Consider the following 16,734-nt stretch of genomic DNA (forward strand, 5'->3'; position numbering starts at 1 on the left):
TATGCGCGGCAGCCTACAAGCCAGAGAACGTCTGCCCTCTAGCGCAGTGCCGCCGGTCGTCAACCCCTCCTCCGCTCCCACCTGCTGTATAGGAGCCAGAGAGAGGAAAGAGCAGGTCCGTCGTGGTGAATGGTGCTGCTGCTGCTGTGCGCTCCAGGTCACTTACTGCTGAGTGTGCACTGCACAGTGACCGGGAGCACGCTGCCCCCCACTCCTAGGAGCAGGTCCGTCGTGGTGAATGGTGCTGCTGCTGTGCGCTCCAGGTCACTTACTGCTGAGTGTGCACTGCACAGTGACCGGGAACACGCTGCCCCCCACTCCTGGATAGATAGTGCGAGGAGCGCTACTCACAGGAGGGAGGGGGAAATGCGCCTGTGTGAGAGCGCAGCTGTGTCCTTGGTGGTGGAGCAGCTCAGACTGGAGTGGACGCATCAGAGCGGGTAAGTGTCAAACTCTCTGCCTATGTGTGTGTGTGTGTGTGCACTGGCACATTGCAGCCCATCATTAATTGCTGTGTCCCATGATAATAAGCAGGACATATGCCCTAAGACTGAGTGCTGCCCCCCTGTGCAGGCAGTGTGTGCCCTAATGCACTGCAGTTCACAGCAATAGCAGGAGGGAAATGCTACTGCTGAGTTACAGTGGTATTATTTGGGACATACTTGTATGAAGGACACTATTATGATAATAAAGAGTGGACACAGAGTCCTACAGATACAACCGGCCTTTTGAGGGTGACCAAACTGCTGATGCGGCCCCCGATGAATTTGAGTTTGACACCCCTGCCTTAATGTAATACTAGAATTGTGCTGCTCTACCACATGTGCCAGGTGGTGGTGCTGTTGCAGTAGATCTGGAGGACTGAGGCTACACCTGGTCTATATGCTAGAATTGTGCTGCTCTACCACAATGTGCCAGGTGGTGGTGCTGTTGCTTCCTATTAGAATTACTGAGCGTCACTTGTGATTGTGTCAGTAGCTCTGGAGGACTGAGGCTACACCTGGTCTGTATACTAGATGTAATGTTACAGGTACTGTATCTTCTTCGACAGACAAGCATGAGGATCAGAATCCGCTTTATTGGCCAGTATACTAGGAAGGAATCGGTACATCTGTCAGACCACACTTAGGTATACAGTCATTAGGTCGACCCCACTAGGTCGACTGGCAGGAAGGTCGACCTGACTTAAGGTCGACATGGGCCAAGGTCGACATGACTGAAGGTCGAATTTGCATAAAGGTCGACATGGGTTTTTCACTGTTTTTTTACCCGAATGTCGACACAGTCGACATGGACACAGTTGGCAATGAAAATCGGACCCTCGCTTCGCTAGCGATGCTTCGGGCACGGTGGCTCGCTTAGCTCGCCACAGCTTTGATAACCTCCTCCACGCCCTAGTGGATGGTAGGGCATGAAATACCGCCTGTCGGCTCAAAAAACAGTGAAAAACCCATGTCGACCTTATGACCAGTCGACCTTCCTCATGTCGACCTTTATGCAAATTCGACCTTAAGTCATGTCGACCTTGGCCCATGTCGACCTTAAATCAGGTCGACCTTTCTGCCAGTCGACCTAGTGGGGTCGACCTAATGACTGTAGACCTAAGTTCATTCTGACAGATGACCGCTTCCCACTAGGAATTACTTATCCAGGATAGGAACAAGTAACACAGTGACAGTACAGATCTATATCACACGTACAGATGTGTATCCTGACGGGGGACACGGACATGGGGAACATATCTTTGCTGAGCTGCACAGCACCCACTAGTGGCGCCACTAAGTCGTTGCAACAGCCAGCTAGGTTTACAGTACAGATATGGAACACTAACGGGGAGACAGATCCTAGGCAGCCATCAGCGGCGCCATCTTGACTTCGCCACTCCCAGGATCGCAGTGAAAGGGCTCTAATAGGCCGGCATGGATAGTTCAGAGGCTGTTTTCTGTAGGGCTGGGCCAGCGTGTCAGGGGCCCTGGCTGACGCTGCGGCTGGAGGGAGAGCTAGCATGGGGGTTGGGGAGAGTCAGTGAAGCAAGGGGGGAGAGTCAGTTGGGCCGGCAGCCATAGTTGGGTTCTCCGTGGGTCGCTTCCACCCGCTGCTGGAGCCATTACCTTCTTCTGGCAGAAGGGGGTTCTCCTGGGGCAGCCTGGAGTGGGAACATCGATGGGGAGAGGGGTGGGGGTGGGTGGGCTCCAGCAGTCCGGGAGTTGTAGGCCGGAGATTTCTGCAAGCGCAGCCATGTGTCCTGCCGGCCGGGATGTACCTGGATGGACTCCCCGGGCCAATGGTAATGCTTCCTCCGCCGCCGCCACGCTGCTTTGGAGGCCGGGGATGGTTGAGCTCTGCGAATGGGAGATCGGAGCTCCACGTGTATGCGACTATCCCCGGCCCCCACTGGAAGCACATATGTCGGGGCCTGACAGCTACAGTTCCGATATCAGTAACACTGTACACATGTTGAACATTACTGAGGCACAAGGAGTGGGGTATTAGTATGATTGAGGCACAGGGAGTGGGGTATTAGTATGATTGAGGCACAGGGAGTGGGGTATTAGTATGATTGAGGCACAGGGAGTGGGGTATTAGTATGATTGAGGCACAGGGAGTGGGGTTTTAGTATGATTGAGGCACAGGCAGTGGGGCATTAATATGACTGAGGTACAGGGAGTGTGGTATTAGTATGACTGATGCACAGGGAGTGGGCCATTACTTTCACTAAGGCACAGGGGTGGGGCATTAATATGAATGAGGCACTGGGAGCGGGGTTTTAGTATGATTGAGGCACAGGGAGTGGGTAATTAGTATTACTGAGGCGTATGGAGTGAGGCATTACTGAGTCACAGGTATGGTGGTATTGGTATGATTGAGGCACAGGGATCGGGGTATTAGTTTGACTAAGGCACAGGGAGCAACCACGCCCCCTGCTGTAAAGTACTGGTGATCTCAGCATGATGTAGCAGGGGGAGAGACCACGCCCACTGCTGTACAGTACTGGTGATCTCAGCATGATGTAGCAGGGGGAGAGACCATGCCCCCTTCTGTACAGTACTGGTGATCTCAGCATGATGTAGCAGGGGGAGAGACCACGCCCACTGCTGTACAGTACTGGTGATCTCAGCATGATGTAGCAGGGGGAGAGACCACGCCCACTGCTGTACAGTACTGGTGATCTCAGCATGATGTAGCAGGGGGAGAGACCACGCCCCCTTCTGTACAGTACTGGTGATCTCAGCATGATGTAGCAGGGGGAGAGACCACGCTCCCTGCTGTACAGTACTGGTGATCTCAGCATGATGTAGCAGGGGACGAGACCACGCCCCCTGCTGTACAGTACTGGTGATCTCAGCATGATGTAGCAGGAGGAGAGACCACGCCCCCTGCTGTACAGTACTGGTGATCTCAGCATGATGTAGCAGGAGCAGAGACCACACCCCCTGCTGTACAATACTGATGATCTGAGCATGGTATAGGCGGAGCAGAAACCCCGCCCTCGCTGTACAGTACTGTTGATCTAGCGCAGTGGTAGCCAACCCTAGCCCTCGAGAGCTACCAACAGTTCACATTTTCCAGATAACCTAGCTGCTGCACAGCTGCACTCATTAATCACTGACACATTTTAAAAGATAACCAGATGGAGCTAATTAGCTCACTTGTGATTCTGTGAGGAGACCTGCAAAACATGCACTGTTGGTAGCTCTCGAGGGCTAGGGTTGGCTACCACTGATCTAGCGGGTGCTGGAAAACCCTCCCCTGCTGTACAGTACTGGTGATCTGAGCATTGTATAGGCGGAGCAGAAACCCCGCCCTCGCTGTACAATATTGGTGATCTCAGCATTATGTAGCAGGTGCAGAAACCAAGCCCCTGCTGTACAGTACTGATGATCTCAGCGTGATGTAGTGGGAGCAGAAACCACGCCCTCGCTGTACAGTACTGATGATCTCAGCATGATGTAGTGGGAGCAGAAACCACGCCCTCGCTGTACAGTACTGATGATTTCAGCATGATGTAGTGGGAGCAGAAACCACGCCCTCGCTGTACAGTACTGATGATCTCAGCATGATGTAGTGGGAGCAGAAACCACGCCCTCGCTGTACAGTACTGGTGATCTCAGCATGATGTAGTAGAAGCAGAGACCCCGCCCTCGCTGTACAATACTGGTGATCTCAGCATTATGTAGCAGGTGCAGAAACCAAGCCCCTGCTGTACAGTACTGATGATCTCAGCGTGATGTAGTGGGAGCAGAAACCACGCCCTCGCTGTACAGTACTGATGATCTCAGCATGATGTAGTGGGAGCAGAAACCACGCCCTCGCTGTACAGTACTGATGATTTCAGCATGATGTAGTGGGAGCAGAAACCACGCCCTCGCTGTACAGTACTGATGATCTCAGCATGATGTAGTGGGAGCAGAAACCACGCCCTCGCTGTACAGTACTGGTGATCTCAGCATGATGTAGTAGAAGCAGAGACCCCGCCCTCGCTGTACAATACTGGTGATCTCAGCATGATGTAGCAGGAGCAGAAACTACACCCCCTGCTGTACAGTACTGGTGGTCTCAGCATGATGTAACAGGAGCACAAACCCCGTCCCTGATGTACAGTACTGGTGATCTCCTGCATGATGTAGTAGAAGCAGAAACTCCGCCCCTGCTGTACAGTACTGGTGATCTCAGCATGATGTAGCGGAAGCAGAAACCCCACCCCTGCTGTACAGTACTGGTGATCTCCTGCATGATGTAGTAGAAGCAGAAACTCCGCCCCTGCTGTACAGTACTGGTGATCTCAGCATGATGTAGCGGAAGCAGAAACCCCACCCCTGCTGTACAGTACTGGTGATCTCCTGCATGATGTAGCGGGAGCAGAAACCCCCCCCCCCCGCGCTATACAGTACTGGTGATCTCCGCATGATGTAGCTGAAGCAGAAACCCCGCCCCTGCTGTACAGTACTGGTGATCTAAGCATGATGTAGCAGGAGCAGAATCCACACCCCTGCTGTACAGTACTGGTGATCTCAGCATGATGTAGCAGGAGCAGAATCCACACCCCTGCTGTACAGTACTGGTGATCTCAGCATGATGTAGCGGGAGCAGAAACTCCGCCCGTGCTGTACAGTACTGGTGATCTCAACATGATGTAGCGGGAGCAGAAACTCCGCCCCTGCTGTACAGTACTGGTGATCTCAGCATGATGTAGTGGGAGCAGAAACTACACCCCCTGCTGTACAGTACTGGTGATCTCAGCATGATGTAGCAGGAGCAGAAACCCCGCCCCTGCTGTACAGTACTGGTGATCTCAGCATGATGTAGCGGAAGCAGAAACCCCGCCCCTGCTGTACAGTACTGGTGATATCAGCATGATGTAGCGGGAGCAGAAACCCCGCCCCCGCTGTACAGTACTGGTGATCTCAGCATGATGTATCGGAAGCAGAAACCCCGCCCCTGCTGTACAGTACTGGTGATCTCAGCATGATGTAGCGGAAGCAGAAACTCTGTCCCTGCTGTACAGTAATGGTGATCTCAGCATGATGTAGCGGAAGCAGAAACCCCGCCCCTGCTGTACAGTACTGGTTATCTCAGCATGATGTAGTGAAGCAGAAACCCCGTCCCCGGTGTACAGTACTGGTGATCTCAGCATGATGTAGTGGAAGCAGAAACCCCGCCCCTGCTGTACAGTACTGGTTATCTCAGCATGATGTAGCGGAGTAGAAACCCCACCCCTGCTGTACAGTACTGGTGATCTCCGCATGATGTTGCGGGAGCAGAAACCCTACCGCTGCTGTACAGTACTGGTGATCTCAACATGATGTAGCGGGAGCAGAAACCCCGCCCCTGCTGTACAGTACTGGTGATCTCAGCATGATGTAGCGGGAGCAGAACCCACACCCCTGCTGTACAGTACTGGTGATCTCAGCATGATGTAGCGGAGTAGAAACCCGCCCCTGCTGTACAGTACTGGTGATCTCCGCATGATGTTGCGGGAGCAGAAACCCCGCCCCTGCTGTACAATACTGGTGATCTTAGCATGATGTAGCGGAAGCTGAAACCCCGCCCCTGCTGTACAGTACTGGTGATCTCAGCATGATGTAGCGGAAGCAGAAACCCCGCCCCCGCTTTACAGTACTGGTGATCTCAGCATGATGTAGCGGGAGCAGAATCCACATCCCTGCTGTACAGTACTGGTGATCTCAGCATGATGTAGCGGACGCGGAAACCCCGCCCCCGCTGTACAGTACTGGTGATCTCAGCATGTTGTAGCGGATGCGGAAACCCCGCCCCCGCTGTACAGTACTGGTGATCTCAGCATGATGTAGCGGGAGCGGAATCCACACCCCTGCTATACAGTACTGGTGATCTCAGCATGATGTAGCAGGAGCAGAATTCCCCCCCCCCTGCTGTACAGTACTGATGATCTCAGCATGATGTAGTGGGAGCAGAATCCACGCCCCCGCTGTACAGTACTGGTGATGTAACGGAAGCAGAAACCCCACCCCTGCTGTACAGTACTGGTGATCTCAGCGTGATGTAGCGGAATCAGAAACCCTGCCCCGCTGTACAGTACTGGTGATCTCAGCGTGATGTAGCGGAATCAGAAACCCCGCCCCTGCTGTACAGTACTGGTGATCTCAGCATGATGTAGTGGAGCAGAAACCCCGCCCCTGCTATACAGTACTGGTGATCTCAGCATGATGTAGCGGGAGCAGAAACCCCGCCCCTGGTGTAAAGTACTGGTGATCTCAGCATGATGTAGCGGCAGCAGAAACCTCGCCTCTGCTGTACAGTACTGGTGATTTCAGCATGATGTAGTGGAAGCAGAAACCCCGCCCCTGGTGTACAGTACTGGTGATCTCAGCATGATGTAACAGGAGCACAAACCCCGTCCCTGATGTACAGTACTGGTGATCTCCTGCATGATGTAGTAGAAGCAGAAACTCCGCCCCTGCTGTACAGTACTGGTGATCTCAGCATGATGTAGCGGAAGCAGAAACCCCACCCCTGCTGTACAGTACTGGTGATCTCCTGCATGATGTAGCGGGAGCAGAACCCCCCCCCCCCCCCCACGCTATACAGTACTGGTGATCTCCGCATGATGTAGCTGAAGCAGAAACCCCGCCCCTGCTGTACAGTACTGGTGATCTCAGCATGATGTAGCTGGAGCAGAATCCACTCCCCTGCAGTACAGTACTGGTGATCTCAGCATGATGTAGCGGGAGCAGAAACTCCGCCCGTGCTGTACAGTACTGGTGATCTCAACATGATGTAGCGGGAGCAGAAACCCCGCCCCTGCTGTACAGTACTGGTGATCTCAGCATGATGTAGTGGGAGCAGAAACCACGCCCTTGCTGTACAGTACTGGTGATCTCAGCATGATGTAGTAGAAGCAGAAACTACACCCCCTGCTGTACAGTACTGGTGATCTCAGCATGATGTAGCAGGAGCAGAAACCCCGCCCCTGCTGTACAGTACTGGTGATCTCAGCATGATGTAGCGGAAGCAGAAAACCCGCCCCTGCTGTACAGTACTGGTGATCTCAGCATGATGTAGCGGAAGCAGAAACCCCGTCCCTGCTGTACAGTACTGGTGATCTCAACATGATGTAGCGGGAGCAGAAACCCCGCCCCTGCTGTACAGTACTGGTGATCTCAGCATGATGTAGCGGAAGCAGAAACCCCGCCCCTGCTGTACAGTACTGGTGATCTCAGCATGATGTATCGGAAGCAAAAACCCCGCCCCTGCTGTACAGTACTGGTTATCTCAGCATGATATAGTGAAGCAGAAACCCCGTCCCCGGTGTACAGTACTGGTGATCTCAGCATGATGTAGCGGAAGCAGAAACCCCGCCCCTGCTGTACAGTACTGGTTATCTCAGCATGATGTAGCGGAGTAGAAACCCCGCCCCTGCTGTACAGTACTGGTGATCTCCGCATGATGTTGCGGGAGCAGAAACCCCACCGCTGCTGTACAGTACTGGTGATCTCAACATGATGTAGCGGGAGCATAAACCCCGCCCCTGCTGTACAGTACTGGTGATCTCAGCATGATGTAGCGGGAGCAGAACCCACACCCCTGCTGTACAGTACTGGTGATCTCAGCATGATGTAGCGGAGTAGAAACCCCGCCCCTGCTGTACAATACTGGTGATCTCCGCATGATGTTGCGGGAGCAGAAACCCCGCCCCTGCTGTACAATACTGGTGATCTTAGCATGATGTAGCGGAAGCTGAAACCCCGCCCCTGCTGTACAGTACTGGTGATCTCAGCATGATGTAGCGGAAGCAGAAACCCCGCCCCCGCTTTACAGTACTGGTGATCTCAGCATGATGTAGCGGGAGCAGAATCCACATCCCTGCTGTACAGTACTGGTGATCTCAGCATGATGTAGCGGACGCGGAAACCCCGCCCCCGCTGTACAGTACTGGTGATCTCAGCATGATGTAGTGGATGCGGAAACCCCGCCCCCGCTGTACAGTACTGGTGATCTCAGCATGATGTAGCGGGAGCGGAATCCACACCCCTGCTATACAGTACTGGTGATCTCAGCATGATGTAGCGGGAGCAGAATTCCCCCCCCCCCCCCCTGCTGTACAGTACTGATGATCTCAGCATGATGTAGTGGGAGCAGAATCCACGCCCCCGCTGTACAGTACTGGTGATGTAACGGAAGCAGAAACCCCACCACTGCTGTACAGTACTGGTGATCTCAGCGTGATGTAGCGGAATCAGAAACCCTGCCCCGCTGTACAGTACTGGTGATCTCAGCGTGATGTAGCGGAATCAGAAACCCCGCCCCTGCTGTACAGTACTGGTGATCTCAGCATGATGTAGTGGAGCAGAAACCCCGCCCCTGCTATACAGTACTGGTGATCTCAGCATGATGTAGCGGGAGCAGAAACCCCGCCCCTGGTGTAAAGTACTGGTGATCTCAGCATGATGTAGCGGGAGCAGAAACCCCGCCCCTGGTGTAAAGTACTGGTGATCTCAGCATGATGTAGCGGGAGCATAAACCCCGCCCCTGCTGTACAGTACTGGTGATCTCAGCATGATGTAGCGGGAGCAGAATCCACGCCCCTGCTGTACAGTACTGATGATCTCAGCATGATGTAGTGGAAGCAGAAACTACGCCCCTGCTGTACAGTACTGGTGATCTCAGCATGATGTAGCGGAAGCAGAAACCCCGCCCCTGCTATACAGTACTGGTGATCTCAGCATGATGTAGCGGAAGCAGAAACTCTGTCCCTGCTGTACAGTACTGGTGATCTCAGCATGATGTAGCGGGAGCAGAATCCACGCCCCTGCTGTACAGTACTGGTGATCTCAGCATGATGTAGCGGAAGCAGAAACCCCGCCCCTGCTGTACAGTACTGGTGATCTCAGCATGATGTAGCGGAAGCAGAAACCCCGCCCCTGCTGTACAGTACTGGTGATCTCAGCATGATGTAGCGGAAGCAGAAACCCCGCCCCTGCTGTACAGTACTGGTGATCTCAGCATGATGTATCGGAAGCAGAAACCCCGCCCCTGCTGTACAATACTGGTGATCTCAGCATGATGTAGCGGAAGCAGAAACCCCGCCCCTGCTATACAGTACTGGTGATCTCAGCATTATGTAGCGGGAGCAGAAACCCCGCCCCTGCTGTACAGTACTGGTGATCTCAGCATTATGTAGCGGGAGCAGAAACCCCGCCCCTGCTGTACAGTACTGGTGATCTCAGCATGATGTAGCGGAAGCAGAAACCCCACCCCCGCTGTACAGTACTGGTGATCTCGGCATGATGTAGCGGGAGCAGAACCCACACCCCTGCTGTACAGTACTGGTGATCTCAGCATGATGTAGCGGGAGCAGAAACCCTGCCCCTGCTGTACAGTACTGGTGATCTCAGCATGATGTAGCGGAAGCAGAAACCCCGCCCCTGCTGTACAGTACTGGTGATCTCAGCATGATGTAGCGGAAGCAGAAACCCCGCCCCTGCTGTACAGTACTGGTGATCTCAGCATGATGTATCGGAAGCAGAAACCCCGCCCCTGCTGTACAATACTGGTGATCTCAGCATGATGTAGCGGAAGCAGAAACCCCGCCCCTGCTATACAGTACTGGTGATCTCAGCATTATGTAGCGGGAGCAGAAACCCCGCCCCTGCTGTACAGTACTGGTGATCTCAGCATTATGTAGCGGGAGCAGAAACCCCGCCCCTGCTGTACAGTACTGGTGATCTCAGCATGATGTAGCGGAAGCAGAAACCCCACCCCCGCTGTACAGTACTGGTGATCTCGGCATGATGTAGCGGGAGCAGAACCCACACCCCTGCTGTACAGTACTGGTGATCTCAGCATGATGTAGCGGAAGCAGAAACCCCGCCCCTACTGTACAGTACTGGTGATCTCAGCATGATGTAGTGGGAGCAGAACCCACACCTCTGTAATGCACTGTGTAGCGATACCACAGCAGCACTGCCACCATTTTCCTAGTGAAGGGCGTTGGATTTGCTGATGCTCCGGACATCACAAAGTCACCTGTACGTGCTTTGTTTTCCTCGCCTCCCCGCACAGCTGCAGTTTTATTTAGTGTCAGTCGCCATCATACAGCGCTGAAACCAGTTAGGCCAGAATAATATTTGCTCAGTAATCACGTAGGAAGGTTAATATGATATCGCGCCTTTTATGTCTGTGACCTCCTACAGCTGCGGTGGAGAAATCAGTTATATCTGCTGGTCCCTAACACGAACATGGTTATTATTGCAGGTCCTCGTTATTGCACAAACCGGAACGTACCCAAAATGGCCACAGGGTGTCAATCACCCTCCGAGCAGCCAGCGACGGCTAGACCGACCTCAGCTGCTGTGAATTTATTGTACATAAAGAATGCAAAAAACAGACTATAACAATTACCCCATACATACCGTGTCGCAGCCAAAACACAGTACACATGCAAACAGTATAGTACATATTATAAACACAGTACACATGCAAACAGTATAGTACATATTATAAACACAGCACAAGATAAACTCACACTATAAACTCTATACTTTGCACTATGATTACCTCCCAACTTTCATTTGTGGTACAGTGGCACCTTCGCGCACGGCAGACATTTTGGTGGGCGTGGCTTTAAAAAGGCATCACGCCCTGTTTTGTCGCTGCTGCCCTTCTGCCTGCGGGGAATAGACACTGTGCGCATGTTCCCCGCTGACAAGAGGGTGGCGCCGGTGACTCCCAACTGCCCCCCCCCCCCCGCTACGGGACACTACTGCCCCAGGCTGGCCATGGGAATGTCCCCAAAAACTGGGACGTTCCCACGGTAATTGGGACGGTTGGGAGGTATACTATGCCCTCTAACAGTAATGTTACACAATAGTATATAAGGCTATGGGTGTGGAGGGTAGGGGGGTGAGGGAGGGGGAATCACATGCCCAAAGCTTTATTGACCAGACAGAGACATAAGGGGAGGGCAATAGATAGAAAGACATCAACAAAACAACAGACATTGTGAAATGAGGGGGGAGGGGCCACGGTCTTATAAGTCTTATAAAACTAAACAGTTCAAACAAGGGGAAAGGACCAGAAGAAGGGGGGGGGGGTTCCTCTTCTTCCTCATGGCTGTCTCGAATGGAACAGTCTCTGAGCAGGCTGTAAACCAGCCTGCAGCAGTCCTGGACAGACATTCTCCCCCTCCTCATTGTCACCACATCTAAATTAGGCTCCCATACGCGCAGCCCCTGACATAGAGTGGTAAATCTGGCTCCCCTGCATCGTGCGTGCACAGCTGCTGACCAACAGAGACTACTACCACCATCAGGCAATAGAGGGGAGGAGACTCCAGGCAGGATATAGGGCCCAGGATAGGCTGTGATACCGCACCTCGCTGTAACACTGACGCGCTCGGATCCATATCCCGGCACCGCAGACATCTGCCCTTCGTATTGCTGCTGGGAATCCTGGAATGTGTGTGGGTTGGGTCCGCTGCGGGAACATGGCATGTTGTCACGAGGTTCCTGCTTAATCATTTTACGCCTCCGCCAATCGCTCATCGCTGATAGAGATCCAATGCCCGAGGTTCCTGCATAATAACCGTCACTGGGGAATGTGCTCCGGAGTACGGGACTTTCTGCACCTCACGGGCAGTCAGCCAATCAGAACACGGCGTACTGGCCTGGAGCCCGGAAACTTTCTGAGAAGGGAGAGAAACATCAGCGTGCCACTGTCGTATGTCACTGCGCAGAACTGAGGGTCACGGAGAACTGCCCCAATACTGCGACCGATGGAGAGAAGGGACCTTCCTGGCGCATTTCTCCGATGTCGCACACTAATGCATGAGGGGGATTTGCATAGCGCTGCACTTTGTGAGGAAATGCAGCTGTCCCCAATCTGCGCACTACTGTGTTACAGCAGAAAGCAGACCGCCCACACGCGTGTGCACTTGTACAGTGAGATGGCGGCCGAGCGTGAAATGTCTCCTGCCTCATGGTTCTTTTACTCTAGAAAACATGAAGTTCTTTCCAGATGGGCGTCAGAAGTTCCTGGCAGAGTGTGTACCAGTCACTTTCCTGCGGCGTGTTGTGAGCGGTCACATGATCGGGGGGGGGGGGGGGGGGTGAATGAGCCCCCCTGAATGTTACACCTGCTGTCATGTGACAAGTCTCAGGTGGAGGGAGGGGGTGAGGGGGTAATTGGAACTGGGTCTATGTTACATAAGCGACTGGTAACAATGCAGCTTCTGTTCCTGAGGGAGGACGCGACGTTCTGAACTGTCTGCAAATACCACAGTGATTTACTGCGCTGCAGAACAGCCCCTCCCCTCGTGTCCAGAGCAGCCCCGCCCCTCATGTCCATAGCTGCCCCTCCCCTCATGTCCAGAGCAGGCCCTCCCCTCATGTCCATAGCTGCCCCTCCCCTCGTGTCCAGAGCAGCCCCACCCCTCATTTCCTGAGCAGCCCCTCCCCTCATGTCCATAGCTGCCCCGCCCCTCATGTCCAGAGCAGCCCCGCCCCTCGCGTCTTGAGCAGCCCCACCCCTCATGTCCAGAGCAGCCCCTCCCCTCGCGTCCTGAGCAGCCCCACCCCTCATGTCCATAGCTGCCCCACCTCTCGTGTCCTGAGCAGCCCCTCACGTCCTGAGCAGCCCCCTCCCCTCGTGTCCTGAGCAGCCCCACCCCTCGTGTCCTGAGCAGCCCCTCCCCTCGCGTCCTGAGCAGCCCCTGCCCCTCATGTCCAGAGCAGCCCCTCCCCTCGCGTCCTGAGCAGCCCCACCCCTCGTGTCCATAGCTGCCCCACCCCTCGCGTCCTGAGCAGCCCCTCCCCTCGTGTCCCTAGCTGCCCCACCCTGAGCAGCCCCGCCCCTTGTGTCCTGCGCAGCCCCTCCCCTCGCGTCCTGACTGGGGGCCGCCATGCAAGATCATCATGTATTATTATTATGCTTTAAATTTGGGGCATTACCCATTATATCCTATTATCCCCCCCCCCCCAGGGTCTGTGATGTACAATGTCCAGCATTATGCACCAACAACAGGCGCTTCCCATTATCCCCCCCCCCACCCCCCAGGGTCTGTGATGTACAATGTCCAGCGTTACCCACCAACAACAGGCGTTTCCCATTAGCCCCCCCCCCAGGGTCTGTGATGTACAATGTCCAGCGTTACCCACCAACAACAGGCATTTCCCATTAGCCCCCCCCAGGGTCTGTGATGTACAATGTCCAGCGTTACCCACCAACAACAGGCGTTTCCCATTAGCCCGCCGCCCTCCCCCCCGGGGTCTGTGATGTACAATGTCCAGCGTTACCCACCAACAACAGGCATTTCCCATTAGCCCCCCCCCCCAGGGTCTGTGATGTACAATGTCCAGCGTTACCCACCAACAACAGGCATTTCCCATTAGCCCCCCAGGGTCTGTGATGTACAATGTCCAGCGTTACCCACCAACAACAGGCATTTCCCATTAGCCCCCCCAGGGTCTGTGATGTACAATGTCCAGCGTTACCCACCAACAACAGGCGTTTCCCATTAGCCCGCCGCCCTCCCCCCGGGGTCTGTGATGTACAATGTCCAGCATTATGCACCAACAACAGGTGCTTCCCATTACCCCCCCCCCCCCCAGGGTCTGTGATGTACAATGTCCAGCGTTACCTACCAACAACAGGCGTTTCCCATTAGCCCCCCCCCCGGGGTCTGTGATGTACAATGTCCAGCATTATGCACCAACAACAGGCGCTTCCCATTATCCCCCCCCCCCCCCGGGGTCTGTGATGTACAATGTCCAGTGTTACCCACCAACAACAGGTGTTTCCCATTAGCCTGCCCCCCCCCCCCCCTCCCTGGGGTCTGTGATGTACAATGTCCAGCGTTACTCACCAACAACAGGCGTTTCCCATTAGCCCTCCCCCCCAGGGTCTGTGATGTACAATGTCCAGCGTTACTCACCAACAACAGGCATTTCCCATTAGCCCCCCCCCCCCGGTTTTGTGATGTACAATGTCCAGCGTTACCCACCAACAACAGGCGTTTCCCATTAGCCCGCCCCCCGGGGTCTGTGATGTACAATGTCCAGCGTTACCCACCAACAACAGGCATTTCCCATTACCTCTCCCCCCCCCCGGGGTCTGTGATGTACAATGTCCAGCGTTACCCACCAACAACTGGCATGTCCCATTAGCCCCCCCGGGGTCTGCGATGTACAATGTCCAGCGTTACCCACCAACAACAGGTATTTCCCATTAGCCCGCCCACCCCAGGGTCTGTGATGCACAATGTCCAGCGTTACATACCAACAACAGGCGTTTCCCATTACCTCCCCCACCCGGGGTCTGTGATGTACAATGTCCAGCGTTACCCACCAACAACAAGCATTTCCCATTAGGGCCCCCCCCAGGGTTTTGTAATGTACAATGTCCAGCGTTACCCACCAACAACAGGCATTTCCCATTAGGGCCCCCCCAGGGTTTTGTAATGTACAATGTCCAGCGTTACCCACCAACAACAGGCATTTCCCATTAGGGCCCCCCCCCCAGGGTTTTGTAATGTACAATGTCCAGCGTTACTCACCAACAACAGGTGTTTCCCATTAGCGCCCCCCCCCCCCGGGGTCTGTGATGTACAATGTCCAGTGTTACCCACCAACAACAGGCGTTTCCCATTAGCGCCCCCCCACCCCCGGGGGTTTGTGATGTACAATGTCCAGCGTCACCCACCAACAACTGGCATGTCCCATTAGCCCCCCCGGGGTCTGTGATGTACAATGTCCAGCGTCACTCACCAACAACAGGCATTTCCCATTAGCCCCCCCCAGGGTCTGTGATGTACAATGTCCAGCGTTACATACCAACAACAGGCGTTTCCCATTTGAATCCCCCCCCCCCCCCCCGGGGTCCGTAATGTACAATGTCCAGCGTTACATATCAACAACAGTAGTTTCCCATTACCTCCCCCCCCCCCCCCCGGGGTCTGTGATGTACAATGTCCAGCGTTACCCACCAACAACAGACGCTTCCCATTAGCGGTGATGTATAATAATCCTGTAACGCAGATGCCGGGAAGTCTCCTCCTGGGGGACAGGAAATCCCACTTATGGATGACATCTGAACAGAACATTTCTATGCTTGGCCGCTACGGTGTGAGATCTGCAGAACACATCTGGTTATTATGCAGCGAATGAGGGAGGATCTTGGGCACAGGAGGGCACCAAGTGACGGCCATCGATGTTTCCTAATCATCAATGTTTTTTGGCCAGTGTAGCATATTTTTTACCATCAATGTGGGAGAACCATCGATGGTGCAGCATAACCGAATAGGCATTTCGGAAGGTGATGGGAAACTGAGCATAGCTCCACCCCTGACACCCACAATAGATAGATAGATACCACTTTATTGTCATCACCCTAATTTAGGGTGACAAAATTCAATTTAGCATCCATCCGAATACGTACATACAATAAAGAACCAGGAATCCATAACAATTTACCATGAATACAATGAATACTTAAAACCCATTAACCCCCCTCCCCTGTCCAAATTTCGTATTTAATTCTACAATAGCCCTCGGAATAAAGCTATTCCTCAGCCTACTCGTCCTACTCCGTAAACAACTAAAACGCCTGCCCGATGGTAGTAACACAAATAAACCATTTGCCGGGTGGGTGTTATCTTTTAGGATATTATGTGCTCTGCGCAGACAGCGCTTACTCTGAATCTCCTCAGCAGGCGGGAGTGTAGTACCCATTATCGTTGGGCCAGTGTGATTACCCTCTGTATAAGTTTCCTTTCTGCAGCGGTACAATTCCCATACCAAACAGAGATACAACTGGTCAAAATACTCTCCACTGCACATCGGTAGAAATGTAGCAATATGCGCTGTGACAGTTGATGTTTTCTCAACATCCGAAGGAAAAAAAGGCGTTGATGATCCTTTGTTACCAAACATTTAGTATTAACTGACCATGTTAGGTCCTCAGAAATCTGAGCACCCAAAAAGTTGAAGCTAGAGACACGTTCCACACACGTACCATTAATCTGTATCGGCATGATAGGGATAGATTCCCCAAGTTCTGATTGACCACAGATAAAAGGTATGACCATCAGCTGGTGAAACCATCGATGTCCTGTTATTGCTTATGCTGGGTACACACCAAAACGATTTGGATTGGATGCAAATCGTATGCGAATAGTATGCAAATCCTGTGATCCGATTTGCATTAGTCCGATCCCATCTGTATTCAGATGAATGGATCTTATACAGATCCTACCTGCAG

At 53.5% G+C, this 16,734-nt stretch overlaps 1 protein-coding gene across 1 annotated transcript in view; it reads left to right on the forward strand.

Moving 5' to 3' along the window:
• The window catches only part of AP2S1 (adaptor related protein complex 2 subunit sigma 1), a 20,917-nt gene extending 10,101 nt beyond the window's left edge, over positions 1-10,816 (forward strand). The window contains exon 5 of the mRNA XM_083160815.1: positions 10,735-10,816. Coding sequence (XP_083016941.1) covers positions 10,735-10,816 — 82 coding nt within the window. The remainder of the gene's footprint in view (positions 1-10,734) is intronic.
• The last annotated feature ends 5,918 nt before the right edge of the window (positions 10,817-16,734 follow it).

This window comes from Crinia signifera, chromosome 9, assembly GCF_055691185.1.
Source record: "Crinia signifera chromosome 9, ASM5569118v1, whole genome shotgun sequence".
NCBI lineage: Eukaryota > Metazoa > Chordata > Amphibia > Anura > Myobatrachidae > Crinia > Crinia signifera.